The following is a 25,853-nucleotide window of genomic DNA, read 5'->3' as shown; positions in this document are numbered from 1 at the left end:
GTTAGCTGGGATGACAGGCATGTGCCATCACACCTGGCTAATTTTTGTATTTTTAGTAGAGACGGTGTCTCGCCATGTTGGCTAGGCTGGTCTCAAACTCCTGACCTCAGGTGATCTACCTGCCTTGGCCTCCCAAAGGGCTGGGATTACAGACGTGAGCCACCACACCTGGCCTCGTTGTCCTCTTTTACTTGATTTTCCTGGGAATGCATATTATAAGAGAACTCTCCATCTATAGAAAAGTCTTAACTGATAGAATAGGGGGTAGAGGGTCGACCTGAAAGTCATTGCTAAAGGTAAAGTGCATTGAGTACAATACTACTACACTTGAAAGTGGATGCCTTTTTTTCTCTTTAAAGTTGCATATGTTACATGATTAAAAGAAGAGATGGCTCTCCAACAGTTCAACTTTTTTTAGCTAGTAAGATGAAAACTGTTAGTCAAATATTTGTAGCGCAACATTTTTACAGTAGGAGACTCTTGTTTTATCGGCATTTTGATATCCTCTTCTAATAGTTCAGAAAAACCTTCCATTTTAAATAGATATTTTATGTAATTTACCTCTCCAGCTGAAGCATCTTGTTAGCTTCTTCAATGAAATTGGCAAACATCATCTTTTCCATATTAGATTCATTTTCTTTTATTAATTCTATCCCATGTTCTTAATTATTTTCCATTTTGTTGAATATTGGTTTGTTGCCATAAAAGTTCTATAGTAAAAAATCTAATTTTATTTTATTTTTTTGATTTGGGGACTCTAGGAATCTGATTGCAATATTAAGTTATTTGACAGTCAAGGTGACCAGACTTCCAAGCTACATTTATCTCATTTTTCAAAAAAAGACACCCTTCTAAGGAACAAGGTAAAACATTTGTTTAATTTTTTTTTTTAATTTTAGAAGCAGCGTATGCTTACTACTAGAAAATGAGAAGTACAAGCAGAATTAAAAATCAAAATACCTGTCGTATCATTTATATAAAAATGTCGGCCGGGCGTGGTGGCTCACACCTGTAATCCAAGCACTTTGGAGGCCAAGGCGGGCGAATCACCTGAGGTCGGGAGTTCAAGACCAGCCTGACCAACATGGTGAAACCCCCTCTTAAAAATATATATAAATAAATAAACAAACAAACAAAAATGTGTACTTTAAAACTTCCTAGGACCATGTTTGTGCTTGACTATAGGTGTTTAAGTTGTGAAACTTGTTTTCTCTTGCAGCGTATATGAAAGGTTCTTTTCCATGTACTTTTAGTCATTACTTGTAATGACTTTATAATATGCAATTGTATAGCTTTGGCCAATCGCCTTATTTTTGTCATTTACCCTAAAATTTTTTTGCTCTAGCAAATAATACTGCAACCAAGATCTTGTAGATAAATATTTGAGGACATATTCTTGATTAGTTTTTAAGGATGACCATGGAGTGGTATTATGGTCCCAAGGCATGTGTGATTTAACATTGATACATACTGCATAAAGGCCTTCTAGAAACTGTGTATCCATAAGCTAGGTTTTTTAAATCAAAATATGTAAATATTTGTGTTACTACATAGTAAAGCATATTTTATATATTAAGCACACATTAAAGCATATTTTATGTATTAAGTGTTCTTGTTCATCAGTGTAAAAACACTATTTCCTAACTCAAAAAATGGATAAAGGTCATAAACACGTCACAAAAGAAAAAGTACAAATGATTGATTAATATATGTTTTTTCTTTTGAGATAGAGTCTCACTGTCACCAGGCTGGAATGCAGTGGCACAATCTCGGCTCACTGCAACCTCCACTTCCCGGGTTCAACCAATTCTCCTGGCTCAGCCTCCTGAGTAGCTGGGACTACAGGCGCATACCACCATGCCTGGCTAATTTTTTTTTGTTTCTTTGAGACTGAGTTTCGCTTTTGTTACCCAGGCTGGAGTGCAATGGCGCGATCTTGGCTCACCGCAACCTCCGCCTCCTGGGTTCAAGCAATTCTCCTGCCTCAGCCTCCTGAGTAGCTGGGACTACAGTCGTGCGCCACCATGCCTAGCTAATTTTGTGTATTTTTAATAGAGATGGGGTTTCACCACGTTGTCCAGGATGGTCTCGATCTCCTGACCTCGTGATCCACCCTCCTCAGCCTCCCAAAGTACTGGGATTACAGGTATGAGCCACCATGGCCAGCCTGACTGATACATGTTTAACCTCATTAGTTTAACCTAATGTTTAACCATATGTTTAACCTCATTAGTAATCAAATAGTGCAAATTAAAATAATAAAATAGTTTCTTGCCTCTTCACATTTCCAAAAAAAGTTTTTAATTATACTCATTTTTTTAATGAGAGTATAGTGAGATAATTACATATTTAAAAAGGTAAGAATTGGTCTGCCATTTCTAGAAAACAATTTGAAAGAGTTCAAATAATTTAAACCAGTAAGTGTATTTTAGAACTTTAGCATAAAGAAATGCTGAGCATTTAAATACAAGAATACTTAATACTACATTGGTTATAATAGTGAAAAATTGGAAATAATCAAAATAACAAGGGAGTGAGTTATTAAATAATCATTGGTTTTAGCTCTTACATGGTAGAAATATAGGTGAACTTTTTTCTGTTGTTTTTCTCATATTTTTCTACCATGAGCATATATTCTGTTTCTAGTAGCATAAAAATATTTAAAATTTTTAATTAATAGCCCTGCCTATCCACTTGAAAGATGTCCATCTCACACAATATAAATCTCAATTCTACCTTAGTCAATATGGGTTGCTATAACAGAATACCAGAAACTGGGTTTGCTTAAATGATATTTATTTCTCACAGTTCTAGAGCTCGGGAAGTCCAAGATCTAGGCGCCAGCAGATGTGGTGTCTGGTGAGAGCCCATTCCTGGTTGGCAGACAGATGCCTTCTTGCTGTGTCCTTACATGGCAGAGGGACCTCTTTTGTACCTCTTCTTAAAAGGTCACTAGTCTTATTCTGAGGGCTCCACTCTCATGATCTAATTACCTCTCAAAGATCCACCTCCAAATACCATCACATTAGGGGGTAGAACTTCAACACATGAATCTGGGGTCGGGGGAACACAACCTTCAGTCCATAGCAAATTCCAATATATTAAAGATAGAAATATAAAATATATAAATATGAGATTATTTTTAAAACTCTTGAGCAAGAAGGCTTTTTTTTTTTTTTCTTATTTTTTTATTGCATTTTAGGTTTTGGGGTACATGTGCAGAGCATGCAATATAGTTGCATAGGTACACACATGGCAGTGTGTTCTGTTTGCTTTCACCCCTTCACCCACATTTGGCGTTTCTCCCCAGGCTATCCCTCCCCACCTCCCCCTCCCACTGGCCCTCCCCTTTTCCCCCCAATAGACCCCAGTGTTTAGTACTCCCCTCTCTGTGTCCATGTGTTCTCATTTTTCAGCACCTGCCTATGAGTGAGAATATGCGGTGTTTCATTTTCTGTTCTTGTGTCAGTTTGCTGAGAATGATGTTCTCCAGATTCATCCATGTCCCTACAAACAACACGAACTCATCATTTCTGATTGCTGCATAATATTCCATGGTGTATATGTGCCACATTTTCCCAATCCAGTCTATCATCAATGGGCATTTGGGTTGATTCCAGGTCTTTGCTATTGTAAACAGTGCTGCAGTAAACATTCGTGTGCATGTGTCCTTATGGTAGAATGATTTATAGTCCTTTGGGTATATACCCAGTAATGGGATTGCTGGGTCAAATGGAATTTCTATTTCTAAGGCCTTGAGGAATCGCCACACTGTCTTCCACAATAGGTGGACTAATTTACACTCCCACCAACAGTGTAAAAGTGTTCCTTTTTCTCCACATCCTCTCCAGCATCTGTTTTCTCCAGATTTTTTAATGATCGCCATTCTAACTGGCATGAGATGGTATCTCAATGTGGTTTTGATTTGCATCTCTCTGATGACCAGTGACGATGAGCATTTTTTCATATGATTGTTGGCCTCATATATGTCTTCTTTCGTAAAGTGTCTGTTCATATCCTTTGCCCACTTTTGAATGGGCTTGTTTGTTTTTTTCTTGTAAATCTGTTTGAGTGCTTTGTAAATTCTGGATATCAGCCCTTTGTCAGATGGGTAAACTGCAAAAATTTTTTCCCATTCTGTTGGTTGCCTATTCACTCTAGTGACTGTTTCTTTTGCCGTGCAGAAGCTGTGGAGTTTGATTAGGTCCCATTTGTCTATTTTGGCTTTTGTTGCCAATGCTTTTGGTGTTTTGTTCATGAAGTCCTTGCCTACTCCTATGTCCTGGATAGTTTTGCCTAGATTTCCTTCTAGGGTTTTTATTGTGCCAGGTCTTATGTTTAAGTCTTTAATCCATCTGGAGTTAATTTTAGTGTAAGGTGTCAGGAAGGGGTCCAGTTTCTGCTTTCTGCACATGGCTAGCCAGTTTTCCCAACACCATTTGTTAAATAGGGAATCCTTTCCCCCATTGCTTGTTTTTGTCAGGTTTATCAAAGATTGTATAGTTGTAGATATGTTGTATTTCCTCCGGTGCCTCTGTTTTGTTCCATTGGTCTATATCTCTGTTTCAGTACCAGTACCATGCTGTTTTGATTACTGTAGCCTTGTAGTATAGTTTGAAATTTGGTAGTGTGATGCCCCCCGCTGTGTTCTTTTTGCTTAGAATTGATTTGGCTATGCGGGCTCTCTTTTGGTTCCATATGAAGTTCATGGTGGTTTTTTCCAGTTCTGTGAAGAAAGTCAATGGTAGCTTGATGGGGATAGCATTGATTCTGTAAATTACTTTGGGCAGTATAGCCATTTTCACGATATTAATTCTTCCTAACCATGGACATGGAATGTTTCTCCATCTGTTTGTGTCCTCTCTGATTTCGTTGAGCAGTGGCTTGTAGTTCTCCTTGAAGAGGTCTCTCACGTTCCTTGTGAGTTGTATTCCAAGGTATTTTATTCTTTTTGTAACAATTGTGAATGGCAGTTCGTTCTTGATTTGGCTTTCTTTAAGTCTGTTATTGGTGTAGACGAATGCTTGTGATTTTTGCACGTTGATTTTATATCCAGAGACTTTGCTGAAGTTGCTCATCAGTTTCAGGAGTTTTTGGGCTGAGGCGATGGGGTCTTCTAGGTATACTATCATGTCGTCTGCAAATAGAGACAATTTGGCTTCCACCTTTCCTGTTTGAATACCCTTTATTTCTTTTTCTTGCCTGATTGCTCTGGCTAGAACTTCCAGTACTATATTGAATAGGAGTGGTGAGAGAGGGCATCCTTGTCTAGTGCCGGATTTCAAAGGGCATGCTTCCAGTTTTTGTCCATTCAGTATGATATTGGCTGTTGGTTTGTCATAAATAGCTTTTATTACTTTGAGATACGTTCCATCGATACCGAGTTTATTGAGGGTTTTTAACATAAAGGGCTGTTGTATTTTGTCAAATGCCTTCTCTGCGTCAATTGTGATAATCATGTGATTTTTGTTTTTGGTTCTGTTTATGTGGTGAATTACGTTTATAGACTTGCGTATGTTGAACCAGCCTTGCATCCCCGGGATGAATCCTACTTGATCGTGATGAATAAGTTTTTTGATTTGCTGTTGCAATCGGCTTGCCAATATTTTATTGAAGATTTTTGCATCTGTGTTCATCATGGATATTGGCCGGAAGTTTTCTTTTCTTGTTGGGTCTCTGCCGGGTTTTGGTATCAGGATGATGTTGGTCTCATAAAATGATTTGGGAAGGATTCCCTCTTTTTGGATTATTTGGAATAGTTTTCGAAGGAATAGTACCAGCTCCTCTTTGTGTGTCTGGTAGAATTCGGCTGTGAACCCGTCTGGACCTGGGCTTTTTTTGTGTGGTAGGCTCTTAATTGCTGCCTTGACTTCTGCCCTTGTTATTGGTCTATTCATAGTTTCAGCTTCCTCCTGGTTTAGGCTTGGGAGGACACAGGAGTCCAGGAATTTATCCATTTCTTCCAGGTTTACTAGTTTCTGTGCATAGAGTTGTTTGTAATATTCTCTGATGATGGTTTGAATTTCTGTGGAGTCTGTGGTGATTTCCCCTTTATCATTTTTTATTGCATCTATTTGGTTGTTCTCTCTTTTATTTTTAACCAGTCTGGCTAGTGGTCTGTCTATTTTGTTGATCTTTTCAAAAAACCAGCTCTTGGATTTATTGATTTTTTGAAGGGTTTTTCGTGTCTCAATCTCCTTCAGTTCAGCTCTGATCTTAGTTATTTCTTGTCTTTTACTGGGTTTTGAGTTTTTTTGATCTTGCTCCTCTAGCTCCTTCAATTTTGACGATAGGGTGTCAATTTTGGATCTCTCCATTCTCCTCATATGGGCACTTATTGCTATATACTTTCCTCTAGAGACTGCTTTAAATGTGTCCCAGAGATTCTGGCATGTTGTGTCTTCGTTCTCATTGGTTTCGAAGAACTTCTTTATTTCTGCCTTCATTTCATTGTTTATTCAGTCAGCATTCAAGAGCCAGTTGTTCAGTTTCCATGAAGCTGTGCGGTTCTGGGTTGGTTTCTGAATTCTGAGTTCCAACTTGATTGCACTATGGTCTGAGAGGCTGTTTGTTATGATTTCAGTTGTTTTGCATTTGCTGAGGAGTGCTTTACTTCCAATTATGTGGTCAATTTTAGAGTAGGTGTGATGTGGTGCTGAGAAGAATGTATATTCTGTGGATTTGGGGTGGAGAGTTCTGGTATCAGAATGATGTTGGTCTCGTAAAATGATTTGGGAAGTATTCCCTCTTTTTGGATTGTTTGAAATAGTTTTAGAAGGAATGGTACCAGCTCCTCTTTGTGTGTCTGGTAGAATTCGGCTGTGAACCCATCTGGACCTGGGCTTTTTTTGTGTGGTAGGCTCTTAATTGCTGCCTCGACTTCTGATCTTGTTATTGGTCTATTCATACTTTCAGCTTCCTCCCGGTTTAGGCTTGGGAGGACACAGGAGTCCAGGAATTTATCCATTTCTTCCAGGTTTACTAGTTTATGTGCATAGAGTTGTTTGTAATATTCTCTGATGCTGGTTTGAATTTCTGTGGAATCTGTGGTGATTTCCCCTTTATCATTTTGTATTGCATCTATTTGGTTGTTCTCTCTTTTCTTTTTAATCAATCTGGCTAGTGGTCTGTCTATTTTGTTGATCTTTTCAAAAAACCAGCTCTTGAATTTATTGATTTTTTGAAGGGTTTTTCGTGTCTCAATCTCCTTCAGTTCAGCTCTGATCTTAGTTATTTCTTGTCTTCTGCTGGGTTTTGTAAATGTCTATCAGGTTTGCTTACTCCAGGTCTGAGTTCAAGTCCTGGATATCCTTGTTGATTTTCTGTCTGGTTGATCTGTCTAATATTGACAGTGGAGTGTTAAAGTCTCCCACTATTATTGTGTGGGAGTCTAAGTCTCTTTGTAAGTCATTAAGAACTTGCCTTATGTATCTGGGTGCTCCTGTATTGGGTCCATATATGTTTAGGATCGTTAGCTCTTCTTGTTGTATCGATCCTTTTACCATTATGTAATGGCCTTCTTTGTCTCTTTTGATCTTTGTTGCTTTAAAGTCTATTTTATCAGAGATGAGAATTGCAACTCCTGCTTTTTTTTGCTCTCCATTTGCTTGGTAAATCTTCCTCCATCCCTTTATTTTGAGTCTTTGTGTATCCTTGCATGTGAGATGGGTTTCCTGAATACAGCACACTGATGGGTTTTGGATTTTTATCCAATTTGCCAGTCTGTGTCTTTTGATTGGTGCATTTAGTCCATTTACATTTAGGGTTAATATTGTTATGTGTGAATTTGGTACTGCCATTTTGATGCTAAGTGGCTGTTTTGCCCGTTAGTTGTTGTAGATTCTTCATTATGTTGATGCTCTTTAGCATTCAGTGTGATTTTGGAATAACTGGTACTGGTTGTTCCTTTCTATGTGTAGTGCCTCTTTCAGGAGCTCTTGTAAAGCAGGTCTGGTGGTGACAAAATCTCTGAGTACTTGCTTGTTCGCAAAGGATTTTATTTTTCCTTCACTTATGAAGCTCAGTTTGGCTGGATATGAAATTCTGGGTTGAAAGTTCTTTTCTTTAAAAATGTTGAATATTGGCCCCCACTCTCTTCTGGCTTGTAGTGTTTCTGCCGAGAGATCTGCTGTGAGTCTGATGGGCTTCCCTTTGTGGGTGACCCGACCTTTCTCTCTGGCTGCCCTTAGTATTTTCTCCTTTATTTCAACCTTGTTGAATCTGATGATTATGTGCCTTGGGGTTGCCCTTCTTGTGGAATATCTCTGTGGTGTTCTCTGTATTTCCTGCATTTGAGTGTTGGCCTGTCTTACTAGGTGGGGGAAATTTTCCTGGATGATGTCCTGAAGAGTATTTTACAGCTTGGATTCATTCTCTTCGTCCCCTTCTGGTACACCTATCAAACGTAGATTAGGTCTTTTCACATAGTCCCACATTTCTTGGAGACTTTGTTCATTCCTTTTTGCACTTTTTTCTCTGATCGTGGTTTCTCGTTTTATTTCATTGAGTTGATCTTCGCAGATATTCTTTCTTCTGCTTGGTCAATTCGGCTATTGAAACTTGTGCATGCTTTGCGAAGTTCTTGTATTGTGTTTTTCAGCTCCTTTAGTTCATTCATATTCCTCTCTAAGTTATCCATTCTTGTCATCATTTCCTCAAATCTTTTTTCAAGGTTCTTAGTTTCTTTGCATTGATTTACAACATGTTCTTTTAGCTCATGGAAGTTTCTCATTATCCATCTTCTGAAGTCTAATTCTGTCATTTCATCACAGTCATTCTCCGTCCAGCTTTGTTCCCTTGCTGGTGAGGAGTTTTGGTCCTTTCTAGGAGGTGAGGTGTTCTGGTTTCGGGTGTTTTCCTCCTTTTTGCGCTGGTTTCTTCCCATCTTTGTGGATTTATCCACTTGTCGTCTGTGTAGTTGCTGACTTTTCGATTGGGTCTCTTAGTGGACACCCAGATTGTTGGTGATGAAGTATTTCTGTTACTTGGTTATCCTTCTACCAGTCTAGCCCCTTCACTGTACGACTGCTGAGGTCCACTCCAGGCCCTGCTTGTCTGGGGTACACCTATAGCAGCTGCGGAACAGTGAGGGATGCTACCAGTTTCTTTTTCTGCTATCTTTGTCCCAGGATAATGCCTGCCAAATGTCAGTCTTTGGATATAGAGGGGTCAGGGAGCTGCTTGAGGAGACAGTCTGTACTTTATAGGCGCTCAGTTGCTGAGTTGTGAGCTCTGTTGTTCATTCAGTGCTGTTAGGCTGCTATGTTTGATTCTGCTGCAACAGAGCTCATTTTAAAACCCCTTTTTTTCTCAAATGCTCTGTCTTAGGGGTTGGGGCTTTGTTTTTGGATGTCTGTTGAGGTGTCCTGCCCAGCTAGGAGGCAGTCTAATCACTATTTGACTGCCAAGGCTGCGCCCTGCTGTTTTGAGGCTCGCCCTTTTGCTGCAGGCTCTTGCTGTTCTGCTGTGTTCTCCACCACGGGCTACGCCCTGCAGCGGAGTCTCTCTGTTGTAGCGGGTTGCCTCGGCAATGGCAGGCTGCGGGCGTGTATCTCAGTAGGGGCGGGTTGCCTTGGCAACTGCAGGTTGCGTCAGCAGTGGGCGTGTGTCTCAGTCGGGGCAGGTTGCCTCGGTAATGGACGCCCCTCCCGCACGGATCGCCTCAGGGATGGTCTCCACGGCGAGCGTTTGGAATCGCCATTTTGTCTGTCCCACTGCGCTATCCCACACGCTGTGTCCCTGCAATCCCCTGGGCTGGCCCACTGTCCAAGTCCCTTTCAGTCTCGAGTTCAGCCCTCTCAAGTCTCAGGTTGCCATTTCAACAGGGCACCCGGACAAGCACTCCCTGTGGGGATCGCTGGGTAGGGCCGGCCTCCGCCACCCCGGCTGCCGGCTTCTCCAGGCAGAGCCTCTGCCTGGTGTCCCGCATCTCCTTTATACTTGGGAATTTCCCCGTTCTGTGGGCAACAAAGATCAGTCTGAAAATGCAGCTTTGACTCACCTCTCCGCGGATTAACTGAGAGCTTAAATCCTGGGTTGTTGTCACAGCGCCATCTTGAGTTCCTCCTCCGCAAGAAGGCTTTTGTAGTCATATCTACTAACTTGGAAAGACATTTACATTATTGTGAAAAGGAAAAATATGTTAATATGTATAGTAGTATTTTTGTTAAATACTTTAAAAATTCATGTATACATTTGCATGTTTGTGACATCATATTAAGTCTGGAAAGATTCATGCAAAATTATTTACATTGATGGATAGAGCTGGAGATGTGGAAAGTACTTTCCCTAGAGGACTTCTGTCTGGGTAGTAAACCATCACATTATTATCACTCTCTGAGATTTGAATCGTCAGGGATTTAACTATCACTTCTGTTTTGGTGACTCTCCAGGTGAGCACACCCTGATACCCATTTTAATATCTAAAATCAAACTCTTTTACCTCTAACTATTTCTTCTCAGAACGTTTTTGGTTTCATCTGTTAAATAAAATTGTATTTAATTTTGATCCTTCTTCAACAGCAGTTAGAGAAAAATAACCAAACATTGATACCTCTCTAAATTCTAACATTTATTTCTTTGTCTTCCTTTTTTCTCCCTCGCTTCCCCCATCACCAACACCTAGTTAAGGACTTCGTCTTTACTGTGTGAACCTTTATTTTGTTTTAACTTTTTCATTCGTTATACACGCACTGCCAGATTCATATTGTCAACCTTTTTCAATATACCTGATTCTTACCTAAGGAACAACAGCAAAGCTTCATTTGTCTCCATTCTGTCCACAGGGTAAAAATCACCTCTTAGTAGAAACAGGCTAAATGTCATCAGAGGTTTGTTTCGATAAGTTATGGCATAATATATACAATGGAAGAACAGACAACCTATTCAAAAGAAAATTCTATTTCCTGTGAACTGAAAAAAATCTCTAAGATACATCAAGTGGTGTCAAGATATATTAAGTGAGAAAAATGAAGCGCACAGCAACCTATAGCGAGCTGCCTGTGTGTGTGTGTGTGTGTGTGAGTGCGCGCATGTGTGTGTGCGTATGTGTGCATGCATGATGCAGTGGATACACAGGAAGCTGGGTGCAGCAGTTACCTCTGGAAAGGGAGGTAGTGAGGGAGATTCATTTTGCTTTCTGTTCTTTTTCAAAGGAGAGAACTTTTAAATCTTATGCCAGGTTTACATATCACCTGTTAAAATAATTCATGATGACTTCTGTAATAGATGTTTATAAGTAGCACATTTTTACTATTGCTTATGAGTTGTTCTTTTGTTCTCACGTCTAAAGAATAGTTTGAAATTAACTAAAAGTAGTTGCTTTAACAGATGGTCTTAAAATGGGTGTTTAATCTTCAGGTTCCTGGGCTATATAAGTCTAGTTCTGCAGACTCTCTTTCTACAACCAAGATCAAACCTCTAGGACCTGCCAGAGCCAGTGGGCTGAGCAAGAAGCCAGCAAGCGTCCAGAAGAGAAAGCATCATAATGCTGAGAACAAGCCGGGATTACAGATAAAACTCAATGAGCTCTGGAAGAATTTTGGATTTAAAAAGTGAGTTACCTTGTTTCTTATTCTGAAACAAGATAAACTATTATTTTCTGTAATTTCCACCCCTTTCTCCCAACTCTTTCTAGTTTCATATGAGTCCATTTTTGTTTCTCTCACTATAAAATAATTATTTTTCTGTCTTTCTTTTAGCTGACTCTGTACACTTAATTTCAGTTTCTATACCTTCTTTTCATAAAAGATGGCAAACTAAAAAACCAGTTTTCAGTCTGGTTTTGGAGTCTCTCTGATGTTAAGCAAATTACTTTTCTAGGCCTTAAGTGTCTTGCCTTCCTTTTCTTGTCTCTCAGGATTGTAATCAGAGTAAAATTTTAAATAAGAGGTAGAAGTAAAGTGCTATTTCACACTTCTCTAATTTATCATGTCTAAAATGGGGAGAATCATTTCGTTTATATGATTAATTTGCCAGATTTGCAGTATATGTGGCCAGCACTGTTTTAAAAGAATTAATCTGGCCGGGCGCGGTGGCTCAAGCCTGTAATCCCAGCACTTTGGGAGGCCGAGGCGGGTGGATCACGAGGTCAACAGATCGAGACCATTCTGGTCAACATGGTGAAGCCCCGTCTCTACTAAAAATTACGAAAAATTAGCTGGGCACGGTGGCGCGTGCCTGTAATCCCAGCTACTCAGGATGCTGAGGCAGGAGAATTGCCTGAACCCAGGGGGCGGAGGTTGTGGTGAGCTGAGATCGCACCATTGCACTCCAGCCTGGGTAACAAGAGCTAAACTCCGTCTCAAAAAAAAAAGAAAAAAAAAAAAAGAATTAATCTGCTGGGCGTGGTGGCTCACGCCTGTAATCCCAGCACTTTGGGAGGCTGAGGTGGGTGGATCACGAGGTCAAGAGATCAAGACCATCCTGGTCAATAAGGTGAAACCCCATCTCTATTAAAAATACACAAAATTAGCTGGGCATGTTGGTGCACGCCTGTAGTCCCAGCTACTCAGGAGGCTGAGGCAGGGGAACTGCTTGAACCCAGAAGGTGGAGGTTGCAGTGAGCCGAGATCGTGCCATTGCACTCCAGTCTGGGTAACAACAGCGAAACTCCGTCTCCAAAAAAAAAAAAAAAAGAAAAAGAAATAGACATTTAAAAATACTTATTTTAAAATAACAATCAGCCTATTACCTGTGAATATAGATAGTACTTTTTCTTTTAAGAGATGGGGTTTCACCATGTTGGGCCAGGCTGGTCTTGAACTCCTGTCCTCAGGTGATACACCCACCTCAGCCTCCCAAAGTGCTGGGATTACAGGTGTGAGCCTCCATGCCCGGCCAGTAGATAGTACATTTTAAAAATAAGTAGCTATATTTAACAAATCCCCTCAAAAAGTGAGAAGAGTGGTATGGTTTTACATTTCATTTTGCAGATCTTTACTGTCTGCTTTAATAGAACTCAGCTAGATTCTTATATCTGCTTCTGCGTTTGATCTGTTAGGATTGGGTGTTTTGATTATATGAAGGGAATAGACATATTTGCAGTTAGGAAATAGATCTTTTGAAGCCTTTTCAGATGATGGTAAATTTTCTTCTTTGGGATTATACCCAAACTCAACAACTTGTAGTTTCTTAAGGTTAGTGGTAGTGTAGAATATGAAGCCATGTCAGCTGCCTCTTTATACTCTGTGTTACATTACGGTCCACTGGCGCACCTTTCTTCTGTTGCCTAGGCTGGAATGGCACAGTCACGGCTCACTGTACCCTCGACCGCCTGAGCTCAAGCGGTCCTCCTGCCTCGGCCTCCTGAGATGCTGGGACTATAGGCGTGTGCCACCACCCCCAGTTTGATTTTTTATTTCAGGTGTGAACCACTTTGCCTGGCATACACTGGTGTAGTTCTAATGCATCTTTTACATGTAACATCGTGATTTGGTCATTTGGAAGATATTGGTTCATTGAGATGTACTTCCAAATACTGACATATTTTATTATACAATATAAGAAAAAAGTTGGTCAACAAAACCTTTAATATTGGAAAATTGTTATGTGGCAGATATGTTTTCCAAAATTTTAATTTTCACTTGGAAGCTTGAATTTTATCATTAGCAACAAATACTGTTAGTTGTTTTTCTTTAAAGTTAACAGGCTCTCTCTGTTCATTTTATTTGTTTGTTTGTTTATTTCTTTATATTGAGACAGAGTCTCTCTGTCACGCAGGCTGGAGGGCAGTGGTGCAATCTCAGCTCACTGCAGCCTCTGCCTCCTGGGTTCAAGCGATTCACCTGCATCAGCCTCCCAAGTAGCTGAGATAAGGTTTTGCCATATTGGCCAGGCTGGTCTTGAACTTCTGACTTCAGGTGATCCACCTCCCTCAGCCTCCCAAAGTGCTGGGATTACAGATATGAGCCACTGTGCCCAGCCCTTCTTTGTTCATTTTAGAGAAGTCCTGAAGGACCTTAGTGTCACACATGCTTTTACTTGAGATAAACTATCTACTTCCATACATAATAGAAGTGTTGTGTTTTGCTTTCCATTTTGTCAGCGAATATTAAAAAGTATACCAGGCTGGGCACGGTGGCTCATGCCTATAATCCCAGCACTTTGGGAGGCCGAGGCAGGTGGATCACAAGGTCAAGAGATCGACAAGGTGAAACCCTGTCTCTACTAAAAATACAAAAATTAGCTGGGCATGGTGGTGCACCCCTGTAGTCCCAGCTACTCGAGAGGCTGAGGCAGGAGAATTGCTTGAACCCAGGAGGCGGAGGTTGTAGTGAGCCAAGATCGTGCCATTGCACTCCAGTCTGGGTAGCAAGAGCGAAACTCCATCTCAAAAAAAAAAAAAAGTATACCAAAGAATCCAAAGAATTAGCCAAGGCCGAGCACAGTGGCTCACGCCTGTAATGCCAGCACTTTGGGAGGCTGAGGCTGGAAGATCAGTTGAGGTCAGGAGTTTGAGACCATCCTGGCCAGCATGGTGAAACCCAATCTCTACTTAAAATACAAAAATTAGCCGGGCGCGGTGGCTCACGCCTGTAATCCCAGCACTTTGGGAGGCCGAGGAGGGTGGATCATGAGGTCAACAGATCGAGACCATCCTGGTCAACATGGTGAAACCCCGTCTCTACTAAAAATACCAAAAAATTAGCTGGGTATGGTGGTGCTTGCCTGTAATCCCAGCTACTCAGGAGGCTGAGGCAGGAGAATTGCCTGAACCCAGGAGGCGGAGGTTGCGGTGAGCCGAGATCACGCCATTACACTCCAGCCTGGGTAAGGAGCGAAACTGCGTCTCGAAAAAATAAATAAATAAAATACAAAAATTAGACGGATGTAGTAGTGCGTGCCTGTAGTCGCAGCTACTTGGGAGGCTGAGGTAAGAGAATTGCTTGAACCTGGGAGGTGGAGATTGCAGTGAGCCAAGATCGCAGCACTGCACTCCAGCCTGGGCGACAAAGCGTGACTCTGTCTCAAAAAAAAAAAAAAGTGATTTGTTCCTGCTTCATTTATATTGCTTCTTAACCAGATTTGAGAGTCCACTAAGGAGAAAAGAATTAAAGTATTGGAATCACTCTGCCTTAGCTCATACAGCTAGTGGTGGCCCAGCACCTACACCAATGGTGATTTTGAAAGCAAGAAGAGATGCTAAGAAGTGAGACCCAAAATGTGTTGGAGGTGCTTAAAGGCGAACCTGATTGTGTGATATCATGAACTCAAAGGGACTGTATAGCAAAGGGTCTCATGCTCTTCATATCCCTCTATTTTGTCCAGGTAGAATATGTTTTTCCTCTAATAATCAGCACCCTAAAAATGCCCGATTTATGTTATTGTGTTTTGCAGAGATTCTGAAAAGCTTCCTTCTTCTAAGAAGCCCCTGTCCCCAGTCAGGGATAACATCCAGCTGACTCCAGAAGCGGAGGACGATATATTTAACAAGCCTGAATGTGTTCGCGTTCAAAGAGCAATGTTCCAGTGAGTGCAGACGGCTGTGCGGCTTCTGCCCTCGAGAGAACCGGATCAATCTGAAGTCCCTGTTCGGGAATGAGACGCTTATCAGCCTAAAGGATTTTTTCCTTAGTCCTGTGCCGTTTTAAAAATAGAATACATTTTATATATTAACTTCGTAATTGGGTGGGTTTTTTTGCTCAGCTTTTTATATTTTTATAAGAAGCTAAATAGAAGAATAATTGTATCTGGCAGGTTTTTGGAAGTTTTAATGTTAATTGGGAAAATCCCCTCGAGTTTATGAAAATCGACTCTAAATATTCCTGTGATGTTGTCAAGTAGAAAGACAGGAAATGGAGAAACCACAGTCCTAGAGGAAACCACTGTATTTCTCCAGGCTTTAAAGTTTTCCACTTGCCTTTCCTGTCCTACCTTCAGGGATACATTGAAAATAAAGTTGTTGGAGCTGGGCACAGTGGCTCACACCTGTAATCCCAGCACTTTGGGAGGCTGAGGCAGGTGGATCACCTGAGATTGGTTCACCTGAGGTCAGGAGTTCAAGACCAGCCTGACCAACATGGTGAAACCCCATCTCTACTAAAAATACAAAAATTAGCCAGATGTGGTGGCTGGTGCCAGTAATCCCAGCTACTTGGGAGGTTGAGGCAGGAAAATTGCTAGAACCTGGAAGAGGTTGCAGGGAGCTGAGATTGCACCACTGCACTCCTGCCTGGGGGTCAGGGCGAGACTGTCTCAAAAAAAAAAAAAGAAAGAAAGAAGAAAATAAAGTTGTTGAGATGGGAGGGGCAATTGCAAGGGTTAAAGATAATTACACATATGAGACAATACTCTCTTATTCCTGAAGGGTTTGGTTGGATTATAGGTTGACACTGGAGGAAAATTTTCAGCCTCATATGAAAGGAAGAACTTCTTATATCATTCATATTTTTAAACTTCAAAATAGGCTCAGTTTTAATACATACTTTTTGAAGTGTGAGCTAAGGCTTCCTTAACATACATTTAAAACTAGTCTGCTAAACACTACATCAGATACTAAAGCTGCAAGGTCTGTGACGTACTCTGAAAAGAAATGGGCAGATGCCTGGAAAGAGAACCAGCTACACAAGTGAGGCTCCGAAGTGACAAGAAGTAAAGGAATTATAAAAGTGTGAGACTCAACGCCTGTAATCCCAGCACTTTGGGAGGCCGAGGTGGGTGGATCCTGAGGTCAAGAGATCGAGACCATCCTGGCCAACATGGTGAAACCCTGTCTCTGAAACTACAAAAATTAGCTGGGCATGGTGGTGTGCGCCTGTAGTCCCAGCTACTTGGGAGGCTGAGGCAAGAGAATTGCTTGAAGCCGGGAGGCGGTTGCAGTGAGCTGAGATTGCCCCACTGCACTCCAGCCTGGGCAACAGAGTGAAACTGTCTCAAAAACAAAACAAAACAAAACAAAAACAGTATTTGTGATATACCCGTATTTATATTTTTAAGTGAGACTTGGTAGAGGATTCTAGAAATCAGAATGGAATAAAAACTGAACTAAAGCTATTTAAAAATAAAAACCAAGAACCAAAAAGGCCCGATCTGGAAAATCCTAATCCAAAGAACAAAAGCAGATTTGAATTCTCTATGCATGTTTCCTGTTATAAAACAAATTAGGAATGTGACTCAAACATTGTCTACAAATATTTATGTCCTCACTCACTAAAAATGCTATTTAAGTGACAGCAAAGAAATAAGACATAAATCCATAAGGGTTAGCAGAATGAAAGAAGAGATCAGGCATAGAAACTGATGGATTAGCAGTAAGTGATTTAACAAAGAAATGATCGTTGTCAGTGGCAGAAGACAAGAAGAGGTGAAAGTCTGGATACGCTTGGGAAGTGAAGATATGCAGATTCCTCTAAAGCCAGAGGTACAGAATAAGGCTGGAAATAGGATCGATTTGGGAAATCTTTAAAAATAGTGTGGGAGGGCCAGGCACGGTGGCTCGAGCCTGTAATCCCAACAGCGTAGGAGGCCAAGGCAGGCAGATCATGAGGTCAGGAGATCGAGACCATCCTGGCCAACATGGTGGAACCTCATCTCTACTAAAATACAAAAAATTAGCCAAGTATGCCGATGCACCCCTGTAGTCCCAGCTACTCGGCTGAGATGGGAATCACTTGAATCCTGGAGGCAGAGGTTGCAGTGAGCCAAGATAGCACCCACCGCACTCCAGCCTGGCAACAGAGGGAGACTCCATCTTAAAAAAAAAAAGAAAGTGTGGGAGAAGGGGAAGATGGCTGCGGTGCCACAGTTTTCTGTCCCCAAATCATATAGCAACTGGACAGCAAAATCAAAAATCCATGAACAACATCAGTGGGTGAAGATAGCCACAGACCACAAACTGGCATTGGCATCAATTCAGGTGAGGCAGAGTGAGGAAATAGCATCTAATGGCCTGAGAACAGAGCCTTAGGGTCATTGTTGAAACAGCAGGCCAAGCTGAAAACAGCACTCAAGTGGGAGAGGCTTTGCACATTTCAAAGGTGGGTGAGTTCAAGGGGCCTGTGTTAAGGTCTGAAGGACTGAAGCAAGCTAGCCCCTAGGAAGTATTAAAACTGATTTGCACAGTTCACCAACGCTCTCTTCCAGGACGGGGTTCCCCACAGAAGAGAAGCTGCTGGGGTGAAGCTGAATTGAGCAAGAGAAAGGTGAACAGAAGGTCCAAATATAAGTAGAATAGGGAATAGTCAATCAGAAACTCTTAGCAGATACTAGTTTTGCACACTTAAGAAACTTAGATCCCATGAATCATGCTTCCTTCTCAAAGTTTAAGAAACGGAATTTCACTTAAACAGGAAAGTTTTTTAGATCAATTTCATATTAAGTTATTTTAATGAAAAGGAAGAGCAGAGATAAGATTGCTGGACAATGAAGATCTATCAGAAAGATAGGTCCACAGAGCAGAGAAAAACTAGTTCATTTAAAATGTGCTAAAAGGTATTAGAAAAATGACACAAAATATGAAAATTTAGGATTAGAAAAATCAGAAATAAGCTCAGGAAAACATTGGAAATAAAAACATTAGAGAGATGCAGTATAAGCACTATGGATAATGCCTCTAAAAAGAGGTAAAAATAAAAAAGGAATTAAAACAATTTTTGTTTAATTAGAAAAGGACAAAGTAGACCCAACATACAGATAATAGGAATCTGAAACAACAAAACCCTATAATTTTAGAAAATGTTTTATTTTAAATACATGAAACTGTATTTTAAAAGTGGACTCTGGTACCTAAGCAGCAGCTAACACCAAGACATAAATAACATAATACTTTATTTTATTTTTTTTGAGACAGAGTTTTGCTGTTGTTACCCAGACTGGAGTGCAATGGCACGATCTCGGCTCACTGCAGCCTCTGCCTCCTGGGTTCAGGCAATTCTTCTGCCTCAGCCTCCCGAGTAGCTGGGATTACAGGCACGCACCACCATGCCCAGCTAATTTTTGTGTTTTTAGTAGAGACCGGGTTTCACCTTGTTGACCAGGATGGTCTTGATCTCTTGACCTCGTGATCCACCTGCCTTGGCCTCCCAAAGTGCTGGGATTATAGGCATGAGCCATCGTGCCCGCCAACATAATACTTTAAAGGAAGTAAACTTTTTGGCTAGGCAAAACCAGGTGAAATGTAAGATGATTATCAGGCTTTTTTCATGATTATACTTTATGCCTGAAGAAAATGGAGTAACCATTTATTTATTTATTATTATTTTTTTAAAGATGGGGTTTCACCATATTGGTCAGGCTGGTCTCGAACTCCTGATCTCAGGTGATCTGCCCACCTCAGCCTCCCAAAGTGCTGGGATTACAGGTGTGAGCCACCGCGCCTGGCCGTAACCATTTATTTATAGGATATTTTAAATCATCCTGTTTTCTTGAGACTCAGGGTCCTTTTTTTTTTTTTCAAGATGGAGTCTCACTCTGTTACTCAGGCTGGAGTGCAGTGACACAACCTCAGCTCATTGCACCCTCCACCTTCCAGGTTCAAGTGATTTATCCTGCCTCAGCCTCCCAAGTAGCTGGGATTACAGGTGTGCTCCCCCATGCCCAGCTAATTTTTGTATTTTTAGTGGAGATGGGGTTTCATCATGTTGGCCAGGCTGGCCTTTTAACCTCAGGTAATCCACCAGCCTCAGCTTCCCAGAGTGCTGGGATTACAGGCATAAGCCACAGCACCCAGCCTAGAACCGGGGTTCTTAATGTGAGAAAAAGGAGTCAGAGAATACAGTACATGTAATTTTTTGGGGAAAAAAAAAAAAAAGAAATCCTGATGGCTATGAATTTGAATTGGACTTAGTAACTCATGTATGTATATTGAATACATGTAGGTATGTGTGAATATACACATTCATGAATTTGTACCAGTATGTCTAATACAAATTCCTAACAGGATATTTAGCACATCAGCTTGTGGTTCATTTTATTTATTTATTTATTTTTGAGACGGAGTGTCGTTGTTACCCAGGCTGGAGTGCAATGGCACGATCCCGGCTCACCGCAACCTCCGCCTTCCAGGTTCAAGCAATTCTGCCTCAGCCTCCCGAGTAGCTGGGACTACAGACATGCACCACCATGCCCAGCTAATTTTTGTATTTTTAGTAGAGACGGGGTTTCACCTTGTTGACCAAGATGGTCTTGATCTCTTGACCTCGTGATCCACCCGCTTCGGCCTCCCAAAGTGCTGGGATTATAGATGGGCGTGAGCCACCGTGCCCGGCCTGCTTGTGGTTTTAAAGTACCATTTTATTTTCCATTAAAATGAAAATTTGGGGGACAGTAGTCTGTGGCAGGAAATGTAAATGATAAGCCTAAGACATCTTGTCAAAGCAAATAGAGGGGCTGAGTGCAGTGTCTCACGCCTGTAATCCCAAGACTTTGGGAGGCCAAGGTGGGTTGATCACCTGAAGTCAGGAATTTGAGACCAGCTTGGACAACATAGTGAAACCCTGTCTCTACTAAAAATACAAAATTAGCTTGGCGTGGTGGTGCATGCCTGTAATTCCAGCTACTTGGGAGGCTGAGGCAGGAGACTCACTTGAACCCAGGAGGCGGAGGTTGTATGAGCCGAGATTGTGCCATTGCACTTCAGCCTGGACAACAAGAGCGAAACTCCATCTCAAAAAAAAAAATAAATAAATAAATAAAATAAAGGTCAACAAAGGCTGCTAGGTAATTTCAGACAGATTCAAGAGCCAGCTTAAAGGGCCCCTGCTGTGCAAATGTGGGAAACTGGTCTTCAAAGAAGATGATTGCAATTCATTAAAACCCATCACAAACATGAAGCATATTTAGTCAGCTTGGAGGATGATGGAGTATTCATTGCCTTGAAAACTTGAAGATAAAGCAAAAGTGCTAAGTTTGCAAAAATTGGAAAAATAGAAAAGAAAGCAAAAGAACGTTTTTTCTGTCTTTATGAACGGTACAACTGGATAACCAAATGGCAGATGAAGGAAATGTCTCTTTATAGTGTTCTAATAATTAAGAAAAGATCATATTATTTTGCAACACCCACTGGGTCCATACATTTGGGTTTTGCGCATCACTTGCTAGTAACATCACAAAAAGGCCAGGCACAGTGGCTCACACCTCTAATCCTACCACTTTGTGAGGTCAAGCTGGGAGGATTGCTTGAGCTCAGGAGTTCGAGACCAGGCTGGGTAGCATATTGAGATCTCATCTTTACACGCACACACACACACAAATTGTTTTAATTAGCCAGGTGTCATGGCATGTGCTTGTAATCCCAGCCACTCCTGTGGCCGAGGTGGGAGGATCACTGAAGCTCAGTATATTGAGGCTGCGGTGAGCTGTGATTGTGCCACTGCCCTCCAGCCTGGATGACAGAGAAAGATCCTGAAAAAAAAAAAAAGGAAAGGAAAAGAAAGGCAAGGAAGGAAGGAAAAGAAAGAAAAAGAAGAGAAAAGACAATCTTTGTTTGTGCCACTGCCCTCCAGCCTGGATGACAGAGAAAGAACCTGAAAAGAAAGGGAAGGAAAGAAACAGAGAAAGAAAAAGAAAGGAAAAGGAGAAAGAAAGAGAAAGGAAAAGAGATCGAGACCATCCTGGCTAACAGGGTGAAACCCGATCTCTACTACTAACCCCATCTCTACTAAAAATACCACACACACACACACACACACACACACACACACACACACACACAAATATAATTTGTCGGGCGTGGTGATGTGCGCCTGTAGTCCCAGCTGCTTGGGAGGCTGAGGCAGGAGAATCGCTTGAACCCAGAAATGGGAGGTTGCAGTGAGCTGAGATGGCATTCCAGCCTGGGTGACAGAGTGAGACTCCATCTCAAAAACAGAAACAAAAACCTGCAGCGAGGAATCAGAAGACTTGGTCTGAAATTATGACTTGCCTAAAACTCCACGTGACCTTTGGAAAGCCACTATACCTTTATTGTCTTTTTTCTCACAGGACAAACATGAGTGAGTGATCTCTAACTCTAAAAATGGCACTCCAGTGTTCTGTGCATGAAAACACACAGGAAATTCTTTGATTCAGGAGTAACTGTAAAAACTACCCCAAAGCTCCACAAGAGGGCAGCCCCTCCACGCTTTCACGCCCTCAGAGATGCCTTCCAGGCGTCTGTGAGGTTATTATCAAACCATGTTTTTATACAATGTTTTATTGTTATTTATTTTAATTATGCAAATAGCTCACAAATGTATTCCCACATAAAAAGTCCAACACGACAGGTTAGTTTCAAGTCTCTTTTGATTAGTACCCCATCCTAATTTCCTCTGTTACCAGATTGTTTTCTGAGAGTTTTTGAAAACACAACTTCTGCAACTAATTTTTTCAAGTTGTGTATAATTTGAGCACCTTTTTTGTATATAATTTTTTCAATATGCATATAATTTCAGCATCAGTATTGATATCTATGCATTTGCTATAAATACCTAGATATTAGTATACTTATCTTTCTTTAAAATGCATGTGTCATAATGTACTTATTTCTTAATGACATTTAGTTTATTATCTCTTTTTCAGTATTCAAACAATGTTGCATTGAATATTTCAGTACTGTATTTTGAAAAAAGTGAAGAGCCTCACGAGTCTTTGTGGTAATTAAGATTTTATTTAATTTAATTAATTTTTTCAGTTTTTATTATTATTTTTTTGGTGTCTCACTCTGTCACCCAGGCTGGAGTGCAGTGGTATACTCTCCACTCACTGCAACCTGTGCCTCCCAGGTTCAAGCAGTTATCCTGCCTCAGCCTCCTGAGTAGCTAGGACTACAGATGCGTACCACCACACCTAGCTAATTTTTTGTATTTTTAGTAGAGAGGGGATTTTGCTCTGTCCACCAAGCTGGTCTCAGACTCCTGACCTCAAGCGATCCACCCACCTCGGCCTCCTGAAATGCTGGGATTACAGGCGTGAGCCACCATGCCTGGCGGTAATTAAGACTGTAAAGCTAATTTATTAAACCAAAGGAGGAATGTTTTAATAATTTTACTAGCCAGAAAAAAATATATAAAGTCAATTCATAGAAAGGGGACTGAAAGGGAAAAATGCTTGGCGATCTTCCTTGGAGCATTAGGTTACTCCATTCCATGATGTAAATAATTTAATTCTGGGATACCATTTCCTGTTAGGGCATTTTACTAGGTATGCTTTTGACTTAGATCAGATTAGACACAAGTAGCAAATGGTTCAGTTAATGCAGAGAACAGAAACCAGAAAGGAATGACCCAGTGTTGCCATGCAGGAAGGGTAGGTGCTGTGTCCTGGTTACTGTGGAAAGGAAATGTTTGCAGGTAATGAGCCAGAGCCATTCAGATTTCACGTGTCTAAGAAATGTTAAACAGGCTGGGCACAGTGGCTCGTGCAGTGGCCATACCTGCAATCCCAGCACTTTGGGAGGCCAAAATGGGCAGATTACCTGAGGTTGGGAGTTCCAGACCAGCCTGACCAACATGGAGAAACACTGTCTCTACTAAAAATACAAAATTACCCAGGCATGGTGGCACATAAGCCCTGTAATCCCAGCTACTCAGGAGGCAGAGGCAGGAGAATCTCTTGAATCTGGGCGGCAGAGGTTGCAGTGAGTCAAGATCACACCACTGCACTCCACCCTGGGCAACAAAAGCAAAATTCCATCTCAAAAAAAAGAAAAGAAAAGTTAAACATAAACATGTCTGACAATGTTAATGTAAAATATGGTCAGCCTTCCACATTCTTATTATTCAAAATAAAATGTTTATCTATAGCAAATGTTCCTCAAGAACATTTGGATTTTTTTCAGAATCTGAATGTTGAATGTCCCATTCAAGCTGACAGGTTCCAAATCCTATGTTTCCTGAAAAAACGTGGCTGGGGTCTGGCTGGGAAGATTCCCAAAGTGCCGACCTTCAGGTCACGTTGCTGACTGGTGCCACCTTCTTTTTCCAGCCTTGAAGATTCTGAGAGTGGAGATGTCTTAAGCAGCTGCAGAGCTAATGGCCAGAGTTCTTAGGAGTACACTACAGTACATGCAAGAGGGCAGAAAGCAAGAACTTGCTCAGGATCTTAGAACTCCATTTCTGTCTGCTGCCTTCTCCAATCCAGTTTCCAAATTGTTTTCCAGACTTGTGTTAGAGTTATTGGTGTCAGAACATCTTTTTTCATCCCCTTGGATAAGAACCTGCAAACACCTGCAAAGCTGACTCATGAAGGGAGACAAGGGACTATGACAGTGGACTGTGGGAGCTGTGAGGTAGGACCTTAAATGGTTTTGGTTTTTTGAGTCTCAAACTCCTGACCTCAAGAGCCCAGGATGGAGTGCAGTGGCGTGATCTCACCTCGCTGCAACCTCCGCCTATGGGGTTCAAGCGATTCTCCTGCCTCAGCCTTTCATGTAGCTGGGATTAGAGGCACGTGCCACCACGCCCAGCTAATTTTTGTATTTTCAATAGAGACGAGGTTTCACCATGTTGGCCAGGCTGGTCTCAAACTCCTGACGTCAAGTAATCCACCCACCTCAGCCTCCCAAAGTGCTGGGATTACAGGCATGAGCCACTGTGCCTGACCAATAGGACCTCAAATTATCTCCCTGATACCTGGGAGGAGCTGGAGGCAGCCTCTTTGCCTTCACTCCAGGATGCCATGGCTTGATGTCTGAAAGGACCGTCTATGATGGCATTTGGTGAATAGGAAAGAGTCTTGCATTTGGAGGGATAGAGGGTGCATTCTCCATTTTGATCTGTGACAATCCATACGGTGGAGGCAACAGGGGGCGTCTGGGCATGTAAGAGCTTCTGGGAGGAGGAGACTGCTTAGAGGGATGCCTCAGAACATATTTTCCTGAAGATTGCAGGATTTCCCACCAGCAAGTTTTTTGTTTAAATTTCAAGAAGGGGGCTGAGTACAGTAGCTCACACCTGTAATCTCAGCACTTTGGGAGGCCAAGGTGGGCGAATCACCTGAGATCAGGAGTTGGAGACCAGCCTGGCCAACATGGTGAAACCCTGTCTCTACTAAAAATACAAAAATTAGCCGGGCGTGGTGGCAGGAGCCTGTAATCCCAGCTACTTGGGAGGCTGAGGCACGAGAATCACTTAAACCCAGGAGGCAAAGGTTGCGGTGAGCTGAGATTGCGCCATTGCACTCCAGCCTGGGTGATAGAACAAGACTCAGTCTCAAAAAAAAAAAAAAAAAAAAAAAAATTCAAGAATGGAGCATATGAGTTTGTAATGAAATGAACATGGTTAAATCCAGCAGCTATGCATGTTATGTTGCTTCTCTGAGTTTCAGTTCTCTTTTTTAGAAGAAATAATTGAGGCCAGGCATGGTGGTTCACGCCTGTAATCCCAACATTTGGGAGGCCAAGGTGGGTGGATCACTTGAGGTCAGGAGTTCGAGACCATCCTGGCCAACATGGTGAAACCCCATCTTTAAAATAATAAAAATAAAGAAAAGAAATAATTGAGAAAATATATGTGGCTAACACAGTGTCAAACATTCTTAGTAAGTATCCTTCCTTCCTATTCCTATGAAAGTTTACAAAATGGAAGAAGTTGATGTTGCTGAGCCAAGTCTGCTGTCTTGCCCAGCCTTGTCTTGTTCATAGATGCTGTGGAGCTGCTCTGATTCTTCAGCCCTTCATCAACAAAATGGTGAAAACAGTAACTCACTTGTTGAGTGGTAGGTGCCAGGCACTGTGTTTTCCTCTTTTTTTTTTTTTCTTTTGAGACAGAGTCTCACTCTGTCACCAGGCTGGAGTGCTAGAGTGGGGTGGAGCAGCTCAGCTCACTGCAACCTCTGGCTTCCCGGCTCAAGTGATTCTCCTCCCTCAGCCTCCTGAGTAGCTGGGATTACAGGTGTACGCCACCATGGCCAGCTAATTTTTGTATTTTTTTTTTTTAGTA

At 41.5% G+C, this 25,853-nt stretch overlaps 1 protein-coding gene across 8 annotated transcripts in view; it reads left to right on the top strand.

Annotated features, from left to right (window-relative positions):
- EXO1 (exonuclease 1) overlaps positions 1–15,917 on the top strand; it is a 46,081-nt gene extending 30,164 nt beyond the window's left edge. For all 8 annotated transcript variants that reach the window (XM_035280758.3, XM_078357238.1, XM_078357241.1 and 5 more), the window contains 3 exons: positions 762–863; positions 11,359–11,552; positions 15,337–15,917. In XM_035280758.3, coding sequence (XP_035136649.2) covers positions 762–863; positions 11,359–11,552; positions 15,337–15,472 — 432 coding nt within the window. In that variant the 3' untranslated portion in view covers positions 15,473–15,917. The remainder of the gene's footprint in view (positions 1–761; positions 864–11,358; positions 11,553–15,336) is intronic.
- The last annotated feature ends 9,936 nt before the right edge of the window (positions 15,918–25,853 follow it).

This window comes from Callithrix jacchus, chromosome 19, assembly GCF_049354715.1.
Source record: "Callithrix jacchus isolate 240 chromosome 19, calJac240_pri, whole genome shotgun sequence".
Classification (NCBI taxonomy): domain Eukaryota; kingdom Metazoa; phylum Chordata; class Mammalia; order Primates; family Cebidae; genus Callithrix; species Callithrix jacchus.
The sequence above is the reverse complement of the archived record's forward strand: the minus strand, read 5'-3'. Positions and strand labels throughout refer to the sequence as shown.